This window comes from Lolium perenne, chromosome 5 (assembly GCF_019359855.2).
Source record: "Lolium perenne isolate Kyuss_39 chromosome 5, Kyuss_2.0, whole genome shotgun sequence".
Lineage (NCBI taxonomy): Eukaryota > Viridiplantae > Streptophyta > Magnoliopsida > Poales > Poaceae > Lolium > Lolium perenne.
The window spans coordinates 252,432,979-252,450,963 of NC_067248.2; the positions used below are offsets into that span (position 1 = coordinate 252,432,979).

The following is a 17,985-nucleotide window of genomic DNA, read 5'->3' on the forward strand; positions in this document are numbered from 1 at the left end:
TCCCGCCGCCATCAACCTTCAACGTGCTTCTTGACTCCTACTGGTTCGATTAAACCTTGGTTTCTTACTGAGGGAAACTTGCCGCTGTGCGCATCACACCTTCCTCTTGGGGTTCCCAACGGACGTGCCAACCACACGCATCACTGGCCGAAACCCCACCTTTTCCTCCTTTAAATACCCCCATAGCCGTCACGTTTAGACTCGGATTTTGATTAGACTAAAAGTTAGCCATTGCTGCAACTCTCGTGTACTTCTTTTGAGGCCAACGCCCAGAACAAGACCGACTATTCGGAATCCCACCTTATTCAATAAAGCTTTCATCTATATCCGCAATATTCTGATTGCATTATTAGTTCTTACTTGTTCTCGATTTCAGGTAGGAATTAAGACCCTCGCTGGTCAGGCTGATCGCGCATCCGCAAGATCAGTAACTCCCGGAGATTGTCCTAGCGATTGCATTGGCGCACGAGCTTTGCACGTGTAGTCGGATCGTCAAGCACGAACTCCACCAACAAATCGAATTATCCTTGTCTCATCGAAAGATCGGCCACCTTCGCCCTATCAAGTGGTATCAGATTTTAGGTTGTTCGGTGAGATTTTACTGTTTTCCTAGTGTAGATTGCATCTGCCATCATACCCATAAACCACGAAAAAGCCAAAAAAAATACAGTTAGGGTTTAGATCATATCGTCCCATAAACCCCTGCCACACCTTGCATTGTCTTTTCAGTTTTGCATAGTTGAATTTGTGTCTGCATCTTCGTGTCGAGTTACTGGTCTTAGGGTCTAGTTCCTTTAGAGTTTCGAGTTCTGGTCATATTGGTTACGCCGCCGCCGCCACTCGCACCTTACGCAGATCACCGCCATCATCGCCATATACACCTGCCACATACTTCCGCCATTGCCATATACACCTGCCATATACTTCCGCCATCACCATATACATCCGTCTACACGCACCACCATTATTGTGTCCATAGTCGTGTCCAGATAATCGCCGCCTTCCGTTTGTGAGTAGAAGAGCAAAAAAAAAGTTGCGAAAAAAAAATCGCAAAAAAAAAGTCAAATCCGCATCCCAGTCGGGTTTGACCCGATTTCCACTAGTCAGGTCGATTTTAGTCCGAATTGGGCAGTTTTCGACCGCAAACTTTGACCGAGCGTAACTTTTGCATACGAACTCCGTTTTCGACGTTTTACCAGTCAAAATCACCGGGAGAAAAAGTTCTATCCAGCCACAACAACTTTTGCGGCTCCCGGAACTCTCAGAATTGCCAAAAAACGTCGGGAAGGTTGAGATTTTTGATGTTTAAGTTTATTACCCGGAAATTCCTGTGTTCTTCACTTATATCTCGCTTTTGAGCTATTCCTTTGTGCTTGTTGGAGCCAACCACCACCATATATCACTCCATAGCTGCTCGTTGCTTGTGTGCCGCGCCGTGACATCGTTGGTGCACTAGGCTCGCGTCTCTAGTACGGTCTAGCCTAGGACCAGCACAGTACCGTCGTTGAGCATACTTTCAATACTGCATTGCTGTTTTGACAATTGCTGTTTTGCTACCATATTAGCCCTCCTACAGCTTTACATATTGTCTCCACGTGCACTGTGTCGACACCTGGTAATCGCTTTGGCAATCTTTGGAGACGCTGATCATTGTTGGTTGCCGTATCACCTTCCTCCTGTTTGGTAAGAACTTGTAAGAGCTTTGTATTTTGCTTGACGAATTGCGCGTGAACCACCATATTCCGTAGTTTGTAGGCATATACATTTGTGCTTTTTCTGTACTAACCATGACAGGACCTACACCGGCCGCTGTTGACCCGGCCAAGATGACGCCTGAGCAGTTGCATGCTCACTTCACCCACCTTTTGGGCGGGCACGCACGCGACGTCGATGCGCGCATTGGTGATGTTGACGCCAAACTCACCGACGCGCTGGACAAACTGGATGGCCTCGAGACGGCTTTCAACTCCAAGCTCGATGCCAAGTTCCAGGAGCTCTTGACGCGGTTGCCGCCACCTCGTGACGGGCGACGACGCGCACGCCGCGTTCCTTGTGCGGATGTGCCTGCGGGCACCGCTCCTGCTGCTGCAGCCGCACCTGACGCGCCTTCTGATGAAGGATACGCAGACTATGATGGGGATGGGGATGAGCAGGTCGAGGAGTGACATAGGCATCCCAAATGGGCCTGCCGAAGATAGTACCCGGGGTTTACTGAAGGCCCACTACCCGAAGAATAAGAAGATTCGGGAGCCCAAGATATATCAAGGAAAGTCAAGAGTTGTAATAGGAAGTGTTATCCAACGTGCTGGATGGCGAGGAAGTCGAACAACCTGCACCTGGTCGTCCACGACAACTGAACCGCAACGCTCGTCCACCTCCACGTCCGGTACGTAATGATGATAATCATGTTGCTAAGCTGAAACTGAATATTACGCCATTTGAGGGTAGATATAATCCTGATACATATCTTACATGGGAATTGGAGGTAGAACAACGCTTTGCATGTTTAAAATACCCTGATCACTTGCGTGTTAGTGCTGCTACTTGTGAGTTCAAAGATTTTGCTTCTATTTGGTGGTCTGAATATTGTAGAGCACATCCAGCAAATGTTCCTACTACTTGGGTTGGTTTAAAACTTGCTATGCGTACTCGTTTTGTTCCTCCACATTATCAACGTGATTTGCTGAAAAAATTGTCTCGCTTAGAAAAAGGAAAAAATTCTGTAGAAGACTATTATCAAGAATTGCAAACTGGCATGATTCGCTGTGGTATTATAGAGGATAATGAGGCTATGCTTGCACGTTTCTTTGGTGGTTTGAATAAAGAGATTCAACATATTTTAGATTATAAGGAGTACAACACTATTACTCGCTTGTTTCATCTTGCTTGCAAAGCTGAACGTGAAGTGCAGGATCGTCAACCACCATGGAGAAGAGCTAATGTTTCTGCAGGTCGTACATCATCATGGTCTCCGCGACAATCAGCGCCACCATCTCGTGGTACTGCACCAGCTCCTACTACCTCCAAGTACACCGCGCCTGCATCACGAGCACCACCTGCTGCTACGCCACCACCATCTTCTGGTCCTCCTCGGAGTTCATCTTCGATGACCTCCACGGGGAAGACGCGCGACATACAATGTCGCAAATGCTTGGGTTTTGGACACATAGAGAGAGAATGCAAAACCAAGCGTGTGATGTTGGTGCGTGAAGATGGCGAATATGATTCTGCAAGTGACTTTGATGAAGATACATTGGCCCTTATTGCTGCACGTGATGGTGCTAATTCTGATTCTGAGAGAGAGATGGAGGTGATGGAAGCTGACACTGCTGATCAGTACAGGAGCTTAGTTGCACAACGTGTGTTGAGCGTGCAATTGAGCAAAGCTGAGCACGATCAACGCCACAATCTGTTCCAAACACGAGGCGTTGTAAAAGAGCGAGCTATAAGGATCATCATTGATGGAGGGAGCTGTAATAATCTGGCTAGCGTTGACATGGTGGAGAAGCTTTCTCTCTCTACACGACAGCGCACACATCCATACTACATTCAATGGTTTGAGAGCTCTCGGAAGCTCAAGGTAAAAAAACTACACGTGTGCATTTTAATATTGGTACATATTCTGATTTTGTTGATTGTGATGTTGTACCTATGCAAGCTTGTTCTTTGTTACTTGGTAGACCTTGGCAATTTGATAGAGAATCTGTTCATAATGGTAGAACTAATCAGTATTCTCTTATGCATGATGGCAAGAAAATTGGTCTCAAACCTATGACTCCTGAACAAATACTAAAAGATGATCTTGCTAGAGCTAGTAGAGTAAAAAAACGAGGAGAAAAATAAGAGTGAAAATCAGATTGTTGCTGCAGATTTTGTGTCTCATAAGACTAATACTAAATCTGATTCAAACCATGCTACTAAAATTCGTTTGAAGAATCCCTGTTTGCTTGCTAGCAAATCTGATATTGCCGAACTTGATGTGAACACTACTCAATGCTATGCTATTATTTACAAAGAAGTTTTGTTTCATTTGAGGATATGCCTCCTTCTTTACCACCTGCGGTTGCTAACCTTTTGCAGGAATTCATTGATGTGTTCCCACAAGATGTTCCCCCTGGACTACCACCTATCCGTGGCATAGAACACCAGATTGACTTGATTCCAGGAGCGTCGCTGCCCAACCGTGCACCATACCGTACCAATCCTGAAGAGACGAAAGAGATTCAGCGACAAATTCAGGTTCTCCAAGATAAAGGTTACATTCGTGAGTCTCTTAGCCCATGTGCTGTTCCTATTATCTTGGTACCTAAGAAGGATGGTTCTTCACGCATGTGTACTGATTGTAGAGCTATTAATAATATTACCATTCGATACCGTCATCCTATACCTCGTTTAGATGATATGCTTGATGAATTGAGTGGTTCTATTATGTTCTCTAAAGTTGATTTGCGTAGTGGTTACCACCAGATTCGTATGCAATTAGGAGATGAATGGAAAACAGCGTTTAAAACTAAGTTCGGCTTATATGAGTGGTTAGTGATGCCTTTTGGTCTAACTAATGCACCTAGTACTTTCATGAGACTGATGAACGAAGTTTTACGTGCTTTTATTGGACGTTTTGTGGTGGTATACTTTGATGATATTCTGATTTATAGCAAATCTTTGGAGGAACATTTGGATCATTTACGTACTGTTTTCAATGCTTTACGTGATGCACGTTTGTATGGTAATCTTGAGAAGTGCACCTTTTGCACCAATCGAGTTGCGTTTCTTGGCTATGTTGTTACTGCGCAGGGAATTGAAGTTGATCCAGCCAAGATTGAGGCAATTGAGAGTTGGCCGCAGCCAAAGACGGTCACACAAGTGAGGAGTTTTCTTGGCCTCGCTGGTTTCTATAGGCGCTTTGTGAAAGATTTTGGATCCATTGCTGCGCCGCTGAATGAGCTTACAAAGAAGGATGTGCCCTTTGTGTGGGGCGATGCACAACAAGACACCTTCATGATTCTGAAAGATAAGTTAACACATGCTCCATTACTCCAACTTCCTGATTTTAATAAGACTTTTGAGCTTGAATGTGATGCTAGTGGAATTGGTTTGGGAGGTGTGTTATTACAAGAGGGCAAACCTGTTGCATATTTTAGTGAAAAATTGAGTGGGCCTAGTCTGAACTATTCTACTTATGATAAAGAATTATATGCGCTGGTTCGGACATTAGAAACTTGGCAACATTATTTATGGCCTAAAGAATTTGTTATACATTCTGATCATGAATCTTTGAAGCATATTCGTAGTCAAGCTAAGTTGAATCGGCGCCATGCAAAGTGGGTTGAGTTTATTGAGTCTTTTCCTTATGTTATCAAACACAAAAAGGGTAAAGATAATGTTATTGCTGATGCTTTGTCGCGCAGATATACTATGCTATCTCAACTTGACTTCAAGATTTTTGGATTAGAAACCATAAAGGAACAATACTTGCATGATGCTGATTTTAAAGATGTGTTGTTGAATTGTAAAGATGGTAGAACATGGAACAAAGTCGTCCTCAATGATGGATTTGTGTTCCGTGCTAACAAGCTATGCATCCCAGCTGGTTCCGTTCGTCTTTTGTTGTTGCAGGAGGCGCATAGAGGAGGATTGATGGGACACTTTGGTGTGAAGAAGACGGAGGATGTACTTGCTGCACACTTCTTTTGGCCACGTATGCGTCGAGATGTTGAGAGATTTGTGGCACGCTGCACTACATGTCAAAAAGCTAAGTCTCGACTTAATCCACATGGTTTGTATATGCCTCTTCCTGTTCCTAGTGTACCTTGGGAGGATATTTCTATGGATTTCGTTTTGGGTTTGCCTCGTACACAGAAGGGGAGGGATAGTATCTTTGTTGTTGTGGATAGGTTTTCTAAGATGGCACACTTTATTCCATGTCACAAAACTGATGATGCTACACATGTTGCTGATTTGTTTTTTCTCGAAATTGTGCGTTTACATGGTGTGCCAAATACTATTGTTTCTGATCGTGATACTAAGTTTCTTAGCCACTTTTGGAGATGTTTATGGGCTAAGTTGGGGACTAAATTGCTGTTTAGTACTGCATGTCATCCCCAAACTGATGGACAAACTGAAGTAGTAAATAGAACTTTGTCTACTATATTGCGGGCTGTTTTGAAGAAGAACTTAAAATTGTGGGAAGAGTGTTTACCTCATGTTGAATTTGCTTACAATCGTTCGCTGCATTCTACCACTAAGATGTGCCCATTTGAGATTGTTTATGGTTTTGTACCACGTGCACCTATTGATTTGTTGCTTTTACCATCTTCTGTGCAAAATAATTTGGATGCTACAGACCGTGCTGAATTGATACTAAAATTGCATGAAACTACTAAAGACAACATAGCGCGCATGAATGCTAAGTATAAAATTGCTGGGGATAGAGGAAGAAAGCATGTTGTGTTTGATGTTAGTGATCTTGTTTGGTTGCATTTGCGCAAAGATCGTTTTCCTGAATTGCGCAAGTCTAAACTAATGCCACGCGCTGCTGGTCCTTTTAAGGTGTTAGAGAAAATAAATGATAATGCATATAAACTTGAGCTTCCTGCAGAATTGGGTCCGGTTAGTCCTACATTTAACATTGCAGATTTGAAGCCTTACTTTGGTGACGAAGAGGAGCTTTCGTCGAGGACGACTTCAATTCAAGAAGGGGGGCATGATGAGGACATCCCATCTCTTGATACAACCGCTGTACCTACAGCCACACAAATACAAGGACCAATTACTCGAGCTCGTGCCAAACAACTTAACTATCAGGTACTTTCGTTTCTTGGAACTATTCCTCACGTACATGAGAATATGATGCTGCCTAAATCAGATATGTTTGTTACTCTTAGTAATGATGGACCAAGCATGGATGAGGAGGACAAGCATTGGAGCATGATCACGCATGGAGGAGATGGCAACAAGCATTTGAGGATTGAAGATGACGCCGCAAGTGGAGATTTCAGAACTTTGAAGCCACCATAAGAAGGGATGAAGACATGGACGAAATATAGAGTTTCTCACTTCATAATTTCGTCCATAGCATGTTATGGTGCTGCGTCACCTTTAGTTTTGGGCCATGCCCATGTTATTTTCGCAGGAATTAAGTCAGCCACATTTTAGAGTCCGTATTGAAGGGGGAAAGGCTTTCTAGGGTTTGGTTCGGCCACCATACGTATGGCTGGCCGAAACCCCACCTTTTCCTCCTTTAAATACCCCCATAGCTGTCACGTTTAGACTCGGATTTTGATTAGACTAAAAGTTAGCCATTGCTGCAACTCTCGTGTACTTCTTTTGAGGCCAACGCCCAGAACAAGACCGACTATTCGGAATCCCACCTTATTCAATAAAGCTTTCATCTATATCCGCAATATTCTGATTGCATTATTAGTTCTTACTTGTTCTCGATTTCAGGTAGGAATTAAGACCCTCGCTGGTCAGGCTGATCGCGCATCCGCAAGATCAGTAACTCCCGGAGATTGTCCTAGCGATTGCATTGGTGCACGAGCTTTGCACGTGTAGTCGGATCGTCAAGCACGAACTCCACCAACAAATCGAATTATCCTTGTCTCATCGAAAGATCGGCCACCTTCGCCCTATCATATGGGGTGCCGCACACCCCTCCGATCAGTTAAACTCCTTTTTTCTTTTCTTATTTTTTCCTTATTTTGTTTATAGTTATGTTTTTAAAACCTAACATTTTTTCAGTTTCTTTTTATGTTTTCAATTTGTTTTCAAAATATTATTAATAAAAAAAAAGGACGGGGAGCAAAGAAAACATTGCAAAAACCGGTCCTTGGCGCTGTAGCTCCGCAGAACAGGTCGTGAGGCTCCCGCCGCGTTCTCCGCCCCCGCAGCCACTCGCCACCGCTCGCCACCACCGGCAATGCCGCGCGGCCGCTCCCGCGCAACGCCCCTCCGCCCCACGCCCTTCAAAGCGCCGCCCTCCTCCCCCGACCCCTCGCTAGTGCCGCCCGCCACACCCGTCCCCCCTCCCCTCACCCCCGTCCTACACCGCGCTGGCCCACATGACCGCCGCCGCCGCGGTGCTCCTGCTGGCCGCCGCCGCGCTCCTCGCGGGCGCGGCGTCGGGGTCCAAGTGGACCTTCACTAAGAAGGGCAGCGTCGTCACCTACGACGAGCGCTCCCTGCTCATCGACGGCAGGAGGGACCTCTTCTTCTCCGGCGCCATCCACTACCCGCGGAGCCCGCCCGAGATGTGGCCCAAGCTCCTCAAGATCGCCAAGGAAGGCGGCCTCAACTGCATCGAGACCTACACCTTCTGGAACGCACACGAGCCCGAGCCCGGCAAGGTAACAAACACCCTCCACTCACCATTGCAATAGACAGATGCAAATCCAGCTCACTGCGTTTTGGTCACAATGCAGTACAACTTCGAAGGCCGCAACGACATGATCAAGTTCCTCAAGCTGGTCCAGGACAACAACATGTACGCCGTCATCCGCATCGGGCCCTTCATCCAGGCAGAATGGAACCACGGGTCCGTTAACGTGCCAAAACCTGTTCCGTTTATTTATTATAATGCAGCAAATAAGCCAATCTTGTGGCCTCTGCAATCCTGATGTATATGCTCAGCTCATCTGATTGCACCTTCTATGCTCTTTGTTCGTTTTCCCCTCAGTGGCTTGCCTTACTGGCTTAGGGAGATTCCGCACATAATATTCCGTGCCAACAACGAGCCATACAAGGTAACCAGTCACGCTATTGCGAGCCTGGTAGTATATGCACATTTTGTGTCAGGAGTTTTAAACAGACAGATGACCGTTTGTGTTTCTGATGCAGAGAGAAATGGAGAAGTTTGTGAGATTCATAGTGCAGAAGTTGAAGGATGCGGATATGTTCGCGTCTCAAGGAGGACCCGTCATCCTAGCCCAGGTCAGTTGAACTCTACCCTGTATGGTGTCATTTATCTGCATGCTGTTTTTGGCATTGCCGGTGATTCATGCGCCGTGCAAATTTCACAGATCGAGAATGAGTATGGGAATATTAAAAAGGATCATATAACAGATGGCGACAAGTACCTCGAGTGGGCTGCTCAAATGGCTCTTAGCACCAACACTGGAGTCCCGTGGATAATGTGCAAGCAAACTTCCGCTCCTGGTGAAGTGGTAACTCTTTTACTATATACGTGGTGAAACCTTAAGATCTTGTAAAAGTTGAACCGTCTTTTGTCAACTTCTTGCGCACGAAACACGCTCTAAACTTGAACATCTCTGAGAGAGAATGTTTTATCCAAAGTGTATTGTTGTTTTGCCTCAATCGCTTAATATATGCCCCGCTCTCACTAGATTCCTACTTGCAACGGAAGGCACTGTGGGGACACATGGACACTGCGTGACAAAAATAAACCTCGCCTTTGGACTGAGAATTGGACTGCACAGTAAGTTCAAGTTATTCATACTCAACATTCTACTTGTTTTCTAAAGCTGATATGGCGCTGTAATACTTTTGTGGCCAACTTATGATCATCCAAACATGTTAACCTATATCTTGTTTGTGATGACCATTATAATGATGTGTGGATTATGCAAATTATGTGAAACATACTTCCCTTATGATGAAATTGTCATAGTGTGATATCTTGTGTGTGATTACCTAAAATATCCGCAGTATATTTCCCTTATAATGATATTACCATCCCGTTAATCTTGTTGTACTCCCTCTGTCTCGAAAACGGTGTCTCAACTTTGCTAGATTTGTATGCATCTACACTAAAACTCATTTAGAATCTAGATGCATGCATATCTAGACAAACTTGAGACATCATTATCGGGACGGAGGGAGTAATTGAACGTGGGTTAAAAAAACATTTGTGTTATGGCTTTAGCAAAGACAATTTTATCTGCCATCAATTGATTTGTCGACATTAATATTAAAAGTAATTCCTTGCAATACACAGGTTCAGAGCATTTGGTGATCAATTAGCTGTACGTTCAGCTGAGGACATTGCATATGCTGTGTTACGCTTTTTTGCCAAAGGCGGGACATTGGTAAACTACTACATGGTATGTTTGTACAGGTGCATTTTTGCAAATATATACATTCACAAAGTTAACAGAGAAGATACTAGAATTTCTGATGGAATTGCATGTTAACTTGTTTTGAACAGTATTATGGTGGAACAAATTTTGGTAGGACAGGTGCTTCCTATGTTTTGACTGGATATTATGATGAAGGCCCCCTTGATGAATACGGTTAGATTGGCTCAACTGTATATTTCTACTTTTCCCCAATTCCATCTCTTGCTTCTATTGTCTCTAATGATCATGTTACTGGGTCAATGTACTTATCCAGGTATGCAGAAGGAGCCCAAATTTGGGCATCTCAGGGACTTGCACAATATAATCAGGTCATACCAGAAAGCTTTCCTTGAGGGGAAACAATCATTCGAGCTATTGGCTCATGGGTATGAGGTTGGGAACAACTGCTTCCATCATTTTTGTGCAGAAATACTTGAGATGTTTCATTTGAAAGTGTTTTGTAATTGAACAGCATCTTCTTCTGGGCTTGATTAGTTTCTTGCACCTGCAGGCACATAACTTCGAGTTGCCTGAGGAAAAATTGTGCTTGGCTTTCATCTCCAACAACAATACAGGGGAGGATGGAACTGTGAATTTCCGAGGTGAGAAGTACTACATACCGAGCCGCTCCGTCTCCATCCTTGCAGACTGCAAGCATGTGGTGTACAACACAAAGAGAGTATGTGCACTGAATACACTCGCTGCAAATTAGTACAGACCTAACTTCAGTGCATGCCTTCCTGACTTGTGCTATGCGTATGTTATGCTAGGTGTTTGTTCAACACAGTGAAAGGTCATTCCACACAGCAGACCCGTCGACCAAGAACAGTGTTTGGGAGATGTACTCAGAGCCGATTCCGAGGTATAAGCAAACTAATCTCAGGACAAAGGAACCCATGGAGCAGTATAACCTGACCAAGGACAATAGTGACTATTTGTGGTACACCACAAGGTGCTGTTTCTTTCATCACACCTTCATTTCAGCTCATTATTATGAACATTTATTCTGTATTTTTCTCACATGTAGCAAAATGCTGAATTCACCTTTTGTGTTTGTTTACAACATCGATGCAGCTTTCGCTTGGAGGCAGACGATCTGCCGTTTAGGGGTGACATCCGTCCTGTGGTTCAGGTCAAAAGCAGTGCACATGCATTGATGGGATTTGTCAATTATGCCTTCGCAGGTAACATGGGCCAACTATGTAACAGTCTTGCGTATCCAAAAGCCGATACCAATTTCAAGCACTAACAATTGTACTAAAAAAGAGGCTTCATAACCACCATCTGTGCAGGGAGTGCTCGTGGAAGCAAGAAAGACAAGGGCTTCATGTTCGAAAAGCCCATTGATCTAAAAATAGGTGTCAACCATCTTGCACTGCTATCATCATCCATGGGAATGAAGGTAATATCTGACTGTTTTGGGTCCTAACTGTCTGGGTGATGGATGCACACAATTTATGAAGGAATGTTGACCTGTTATAGTTCTGTTTACACATTTTTCTGTTGTTTGCAGGACAGTGGTGGCGAACTTGTTGAATTAAAGGGTGGCATTCAGGATTGCAGAATACAGGGTCTCAATACTGGGACATTGGATTTGCAAGTCAATGGCTGGGGCCATAAGGTACAGGCTATTGCACTTAAGATTTGAGAAAATTATACGCCATTCATTTGCTCTTCAAGACATAATGCACTGATATACTAAGAAATGAGCACCTCGTTTCTTGTTCTAAACAGGTCAAACTGGACGGTGAGGAGAAGGGGATTTACACGGAGAAAGGCATGGGGGCTGTTAAGTGGAAGCCTCTCGAGAATGGACATGCTGTCTCCTGGTACAAGGTAACCTGGCCAACGAAAAGGAACTTCAGACATTCATTCCCTTCAATCTTTGTTTACAACTCTCATTGTCACTGTTCACTGTCATGTTAGAGATACTTTGACGAGCCAGACGGAGAGGACCCAGTTGTTCTTGACATGACTTCTATGAGCAAGGGTATGATCTTCGTGAACGGCGAAGGCATGGGTCGCTACTGGACCTCATTCAGAACTATTGCCGGAGTACCTTCCCAGGCACTGTAAGAAAGTTCAGCGCTGCTGAAAGACACATTCCACTCTTGGCCTACAGTGAATTTGCACCCTTGAACTTATTATATTTTCCTTCAGGTACCATATTCCACGGCCATTCTTGAAATCTAAGAACAACCTCTTAGTTGTATTTGAGGAGGAGATTGGCAAGCCAGATGGCATCCTCATCCAGACAGTGAGGAGAGATGACATATGCGTGCACATCTCGGAACACAACCCTGCACAGATCAAGACGTGGGACACTGATGGAGGCCAGATCAAGCTCATAGCTGAAGACCACAGCACCCGGGGCATCTTGACCTGCCCCCCGAAGAAGAAGATCCAGGAGGTCGTCTTTGCCAGCTTCGGCAACCCGGACGGCACGTGCGGCAACTTCACTGCAGGCACCTGTCACACTCCCAATGCAAAGGATATCGTGACGAAGGTACACACATTCCTGTCGATAACATGTACCATCTGTAACACTAGCGTGGACCATGTTTTGGTTGTTTTTGCGTATGATTGGTGATTAATCTCTGGACTATATGAACAGGAATGCATCGGCAAAAAGTCGTGTGTGCTGCCAGTGGACCACAGGGTGTACGGTGCGGACATCAACTGCCCCACGACGACAGCCACGCTGGCGGTGCAAGTGAGGTGCCACAATAAGGGTGATTCAGAATAAAAAGGAAGATCGGCACCTTCTCTGAACTCCTGCTTCTTCATCTTGTTTGGTTTGGAACTCCATCGATGCACTTTGTGCCTGTTGTGATTATAATTCCGCTGAGGCGTGTATACTCAGGATCGTGGGAGTTGGCACACAAATGTGAAGAAAACTACTGAGTGCTGATCGGTTCGAGGATGTATTTTCCCTTCCCCCTCTGTTTCTTCTTTTGTTGCTGTTCTGTGCTGTTTCATATTAACCATCACAGTAGGTGCTGAATAATCATAACCGATAGTTTAGTCGACTCCAGATTTGGTGCAAAAGAAATCGTTGAGCTGACCGAATGGATAGAATAATTCAATGGATATGTCATGTATATGTTTTATATGTTCGTGGGGTGTCCCCAAGCCTTGAGCTAATTGATTTGTAGGTCTCATCTTAAGAAGACACTAGGCAAATGACATGTTTATATTGCCGAATTTCTGATGCAACTGTACTGGATTACATTTTTATTATATGTTGTACCAGGAAGGTGTTGTATTTGTTAAACAATTGTAATGCATATAAAATTTTCTCTCAAGAATCAAGGGGACACGTTCCTTTAGTTTTTTGAGAAAGAATCATGGGGACAAGTTTTTTTCTTTGTTTTCAGAAAGAATCAAGGGGACAAGTTGCTCACCTATACGAGTGCCTCGAAATGAGCTAGAAGTTTACGCTACTCCCTCTATGCCGAAATATAGTGCGCATTAGTTTTTTTTTAAGTGAAACAGTAAATTTTGACCAAGTTTATACAAAAAATATCAACATCCAGACTATCAAATCTCATGAAAGGTATACATTCGGTATTCTAGATATAGATAATTTACTCAATAAACTTGGTTAAAGTTAGTACAGTTTAAAACTAATGCGCATTATATTATCGCAAGGAGGGAGTACCATTTAGAAGAGCCACTGATCTTGTAAATAGGCTTACAGACAGGTGTGTCTTCAAATATTCAATGGGAGCTATAAGTCCATCTCCAACACGGCGACCCATCTAGTCCACGCGCCTAAATGGGTGGCCATGTACGAGAATCGTGGCCCAACGCAGCGACACATATGGACGTCTGTCCGCGTGGCGACCCAAAGCTAGACTAAATCTAGGTCTGCTTTGCATGGATGCGGACAGGAGACGGACAAGCGGAGTGTCCTTGCGCGTCCACTTGTCGCCCTCCTAGGGCCCACTTGTCGGAGGGCCAATGACCCCTCGTGGTCCTATTAATCAGGGCTGAGGGGCCGCGACCAAACACTAACCCCACACCCGCACCCGCACTCTTAGTCCCTCACTAAAACTTCGTCGACACGAGCTTGCCGCCATGACCCCGAAGAAGTTGTTCGTCTGTGGCAAGAAGCGCCACAAAGCGTCGTCGAGCCTTCTGGGAGGCTGGCGCACCGATGATGTGGCCCAACATCCATGTCCCCCATGGTTAGCACCTGAACTCACGTTGTCGGGTTTTGGTGCCGCCCGTCCCCACATTCAGGCTCGCGTGTTGGAACGAGATCTAGCGCCGCCGCGTGCTCCTCTCGTCGGACCTCCTCGACGACCCCGCGTACGCCAAGGACTCCCGATATTTCGACATCTAGTTCATCATGGAGCACGACACGTGTTGCCGCACGTTCTTCGAGTCAAGGGAGGCGATGCGGGCCCCCACGTTCTTCTGCCGGTGCCACCGCTCCAGTGAAGGAGGAGGAGGAGGTCGTCTATGTGTCCCTGCCGCCACCACCAGAAGCGGAGGAGGAGGAGCATGCCTTCGAGGAGCTTGCTAAGTGGTCCACCTCGTCTAGGCACTTCGCTTCTCCGCTCTCGAGGCAGTGGCGCAGGCGGCCGCCAAAGAGGCCTGAGCAGGCGACCTTCTTTCGTATGGAGAGGGCGCAAGAGGAGGCCACACGGCAGGCTGCCCTGCAAGAGGAGGCCAAATGGTAGGCGGCGACCCAGCGGGCGGAGGAGGAGCACGCAGCGAGAGGCCGAGGCGGCAAGGATGGTCGTACTGGAGGGCACTCGGCCCTCCGAAACCATGGTCACCCTAGGAGGGGGCGCTGTGGGCGCCGTGGCCCGATTCACCAGCCGCCCCACGGTCGTCAATGGCGGCCAGCCGCAACCGCCGCGACACGACCCATCATGTCGTCATCAAGCTAAAGAGAGACAACGAGAGGGAGTAGGCACCCATGGCAATCGGCGGTGAACCCAAACATACGCTAGGGTTTCGGTTATAAATGTTTTAGTATTTAAGATTTCTCTTGCCTCTTTACGGCTAATATTATGTAATCTCACCCATTTAGGGCCTCTGTTTAATATGAAACTTAGTTTATCTACCTTTTCTTGGTCAAACAGTTTGGGTGCCCGTGTTGGGTAGAGCACACGACCCAAACGAACAAGAGTACGCCAAACAGCCACCCAAACGGATCAAATCAGATACACATAAGCTGTCCAATTTGGATGACCGTGTTGGAATTGGCCTACGAGCGTCTCTAACAGATCCCCAAAAAATTAACTCCCAAATGCAAGGTATTGGGAGGTTTTCGTTTGGCTAATCCCCACTAACTTAATCTCAGTAAATCTACCTTTTCTATTTCTCATATATTGTGCATATAAATACCCTTTGAATTATGTTTTGACATCATATTAATTCAAACGTTGATATTTCAACCATACACAAATTAAAGAACGTTTAAATCCATAAGTTATGTTATTTCTGAATTCTTATTCAAGCACAACATAAGGTTCAAATGAATGATGCAATCAATGTAGAATGAAAATAATATTGCTCATGAAGTTGTCACATGTGCTAGGTCATCTCGAGGTTGCTGATGCGCCGAGGTACAAATTAGATCACATAAGATTTGGTGTGGTTAACTTTTTGTAGAACTACTATTTGTACATTACCCTATTGCTGCATTTTCTATTCGAAATGTGTAAGATATAATTTATGTGCTTCCCAGTTGCAAAGTAAATATTTAAGGGATGAAGCGTAAAATTGTATTTTGAATGATTTTATTTTTTAAATGAAGATTTTGAATGATTTATTTTTTCAATTATTTTTTTTAAAAATTTTATAGCTTATAAATACTTATGGCTATCCTCTACTCCCTCTGTCGAACAATATAAGGTGTATTGACAAGCTTGTCAAAGCATCTTGTATAGTGAAGCGGAGATAACTTACCAAAATAGCTTGTATCATGGAGGCGAGATAATATAAAGGGGATCGCAATGGTGCATGATAAACATAGGGAGTGACTAATGAACATTTGCTTGTTTTTCAATTCGCAAACAGACATTTTTTCTGCACCAATCAAATCATGACAGCTCAACCAAAAACTCAGTAAAAAAAAGTGTTTGTTTGAGTTAACTAAACAGATTTCAGTTCAGCCCAATGATTGAGTCCGTTGAGTGACATGCGCAAAGACAACATAACCCAGGACGAAATTGTCCATCCAACTAAATGACATGTGCAAAACCCACGAAAAATACCCAGCACAAATCACGTGCAAAAGGCCCAGACAGCTGCCCGACCTTCTTCTTCGGCAAGAAAAGTCCTCACGTGCTGTGCAGCGACTCCACCAACTCCAACCACTCCCTCCAGCCATTGGCTCCTCTTAAGATCCAGATCGAGAGGATCCCCAAAAAAATGGACGGGGAAGAAGAAGAACCGGGCAAGAAGAAAGGGAAGGAAATTCTTCAAGAAAACTTACCTCAACATGCTGCACTACAAGGTATGTTGCCGATTCCTTCATCACCTGAATCACAAACTTTATCACTGTGATCAAAGAAGGTGGAATGAAAACGTATGGAATCTGTCAACAGGTTGGTTTATCATTCAAAATGTCTGCACTTGCATACCTGGATTAGGAAACTCACTTGCATACTTGATTAGCTTTCACAATGCACCTTCTGCAAGTTATGCCCTTGCCAAGGCGCATTGGAAATCTTTGATAAAATGCCAACAGGGAAAAACCTTTGTACCTACAGGGACTGACAACAAGTTGATCACCCCATACTAGGCTACTAGAATCTATTTGACTATGTCATTGGCTCATGTTGGCATGTCATACAAAAAATCCAAAGTTTAGCAAAACTATGTCAGATTACATATTGACAACTTGGAAAACATATTTCAAAGAGAATGCATATCTTAGAAAGAGAGATATATTCTCAGCTACTGATGTTAGTAATTGATTAATGAAAATACAGAAAAAGAGATGCTTAGCATCATCTCCATATATTCTGATTGATAAATAACATGCCAGTGAGGAAAATAGATTAATTTCATGCCCAGACTACGATGAGTAAAACAAAGACGCATGCCACCGGAACAGACTCAGAGGAATACATAGGGTATCAAAACATATGGTGACCAATTCCATTAGACATACCATACAAGTTGCACCCCCTCCATGCCGCGCAACACTGAAAGACACGTAAAAATAAGAGAGAGAGAGAGAGAGAGAGAGAGAGAGAGAGAGAGAGAGAGAGAGAGAGAGAGAGAGAGAGAGAGAGAGAGAGAGAGAGAGAGAGAGAGAGAGGAGAGAGAGAGAGATGTGGAGAGAGCTATCTTGAGGAGGATTGCAGCGTCTGGAGTGGATGGACGAACACATGAGACAAAATGAAGATGACTGCAAGACAAAACGCAGAGAAACTGAGAAAAGATAGTTTCAGAAACAAAAACAATTCTGAAGAAACTAAGATTACATAAGACATATATAATTCAGTGGTTACCTTGACGAGGACTGCAACGTATACTGTTGGCAGAAATGAGATAGAACGAGAGAAACCTGTTGCACAAAATGAATCAATAAGAAACTCAGAGACAGAAAGACTGAACATAACTGACAAGCTGAAAACTAAGAAGACCCGTAGGCTACCTTCATAAGGACGGAGACGAGCGACTACAGACGTATGTTGGAGTGGATCCGGTAAGCGAGGAATACAGGGGTCCAGGAATGTATACTTAGATATTGAGACAATGAAACAAAACAAATATACTGAGTAATTGAGAGAATCATGCCGCCATGCCACACCACATGCCACATCAGAAAAAGAGAGAAGCATCGGATAGAGAGGTACCTTCAGGACGAATGCAGCAGCTGCTGTTTGCACCTTCTTTGCAGGACAAAGATGAGTGACTACGGATGTAGGTCAGATAAACAAAC

The 17,985-nt window shown here is 44.5% G+C and overlaps 1 protein-coding gene across 1 annotated transcript; it reads left to right on the top strand.

The window, feature by feature from the left end:
• Nucleotides 1–7,853: 7,853 nt before the first annotated feature.
• On the top strand, nucleotides 7,854–13,381 carry LOC127302712 (beta-galactosidase 12). The gene is made up of 18 exons (XM_051333251.2): nucleotides 7,854–8,345; nucleotides 8,421–8,533; nucleotides 8,675–8,741; nucleotides 8,836–8,928; nucleotides 9,018–9,161; nucleotides 9,342–9,433; nucleotides 9,953–10,058; nucleotides 10,163–10,247; nucleotides 10,348–10,466; nucleotides 10,585–10,752; nucleotides 10,844–11,025; nucleotides 11,148–11,257; nucleotides 11,366–11,475; nucleotides 11,587–11,694; nucleotides 11,808–11,909; nucleotides 12,000–12,145; nucleotides 12,234–12,579; nucleotides 12,688–13,381. The coding sequence occupies exons 1-18, from the start codon at nucleotides 8,061–8,063 to the stop codon at nucleotides 12,817–12,819; spliced, it is 2,508 nt and encodes an 835-aa protein (XP_051189211.1). The 5' UTR covers nucleotides 7,854–8,060; the 3' UTR covers nucleotides 12,820–13,381.
• Nucleotides 13,382–17,985: the final 4,604 nt, after the last annotated feature.

Coding starts and splice junctions, on each gene's coding strand:
- LOC127302712 (XM_051333251.2), top strand. CDS start 8,061: ATGACCGCCGCCGCCGCGGTGCTCCTGCTGGCCGCCGCCGCGCTCCTC. Junction 9,434..9,952: donor ACTGAGAATTGGACTGCACA/GTAAGTTCAAGT, acceptor TGCAATACACAG/GTTCAGAGCATTTGGTGATC. Junction 11,476..11,586: donor CATCATCCATGGGAATGAAG/GTAATATCTGAC, acceptor TGTTGTTTGCAG/GACAGTGGTGGCGAACTTGT.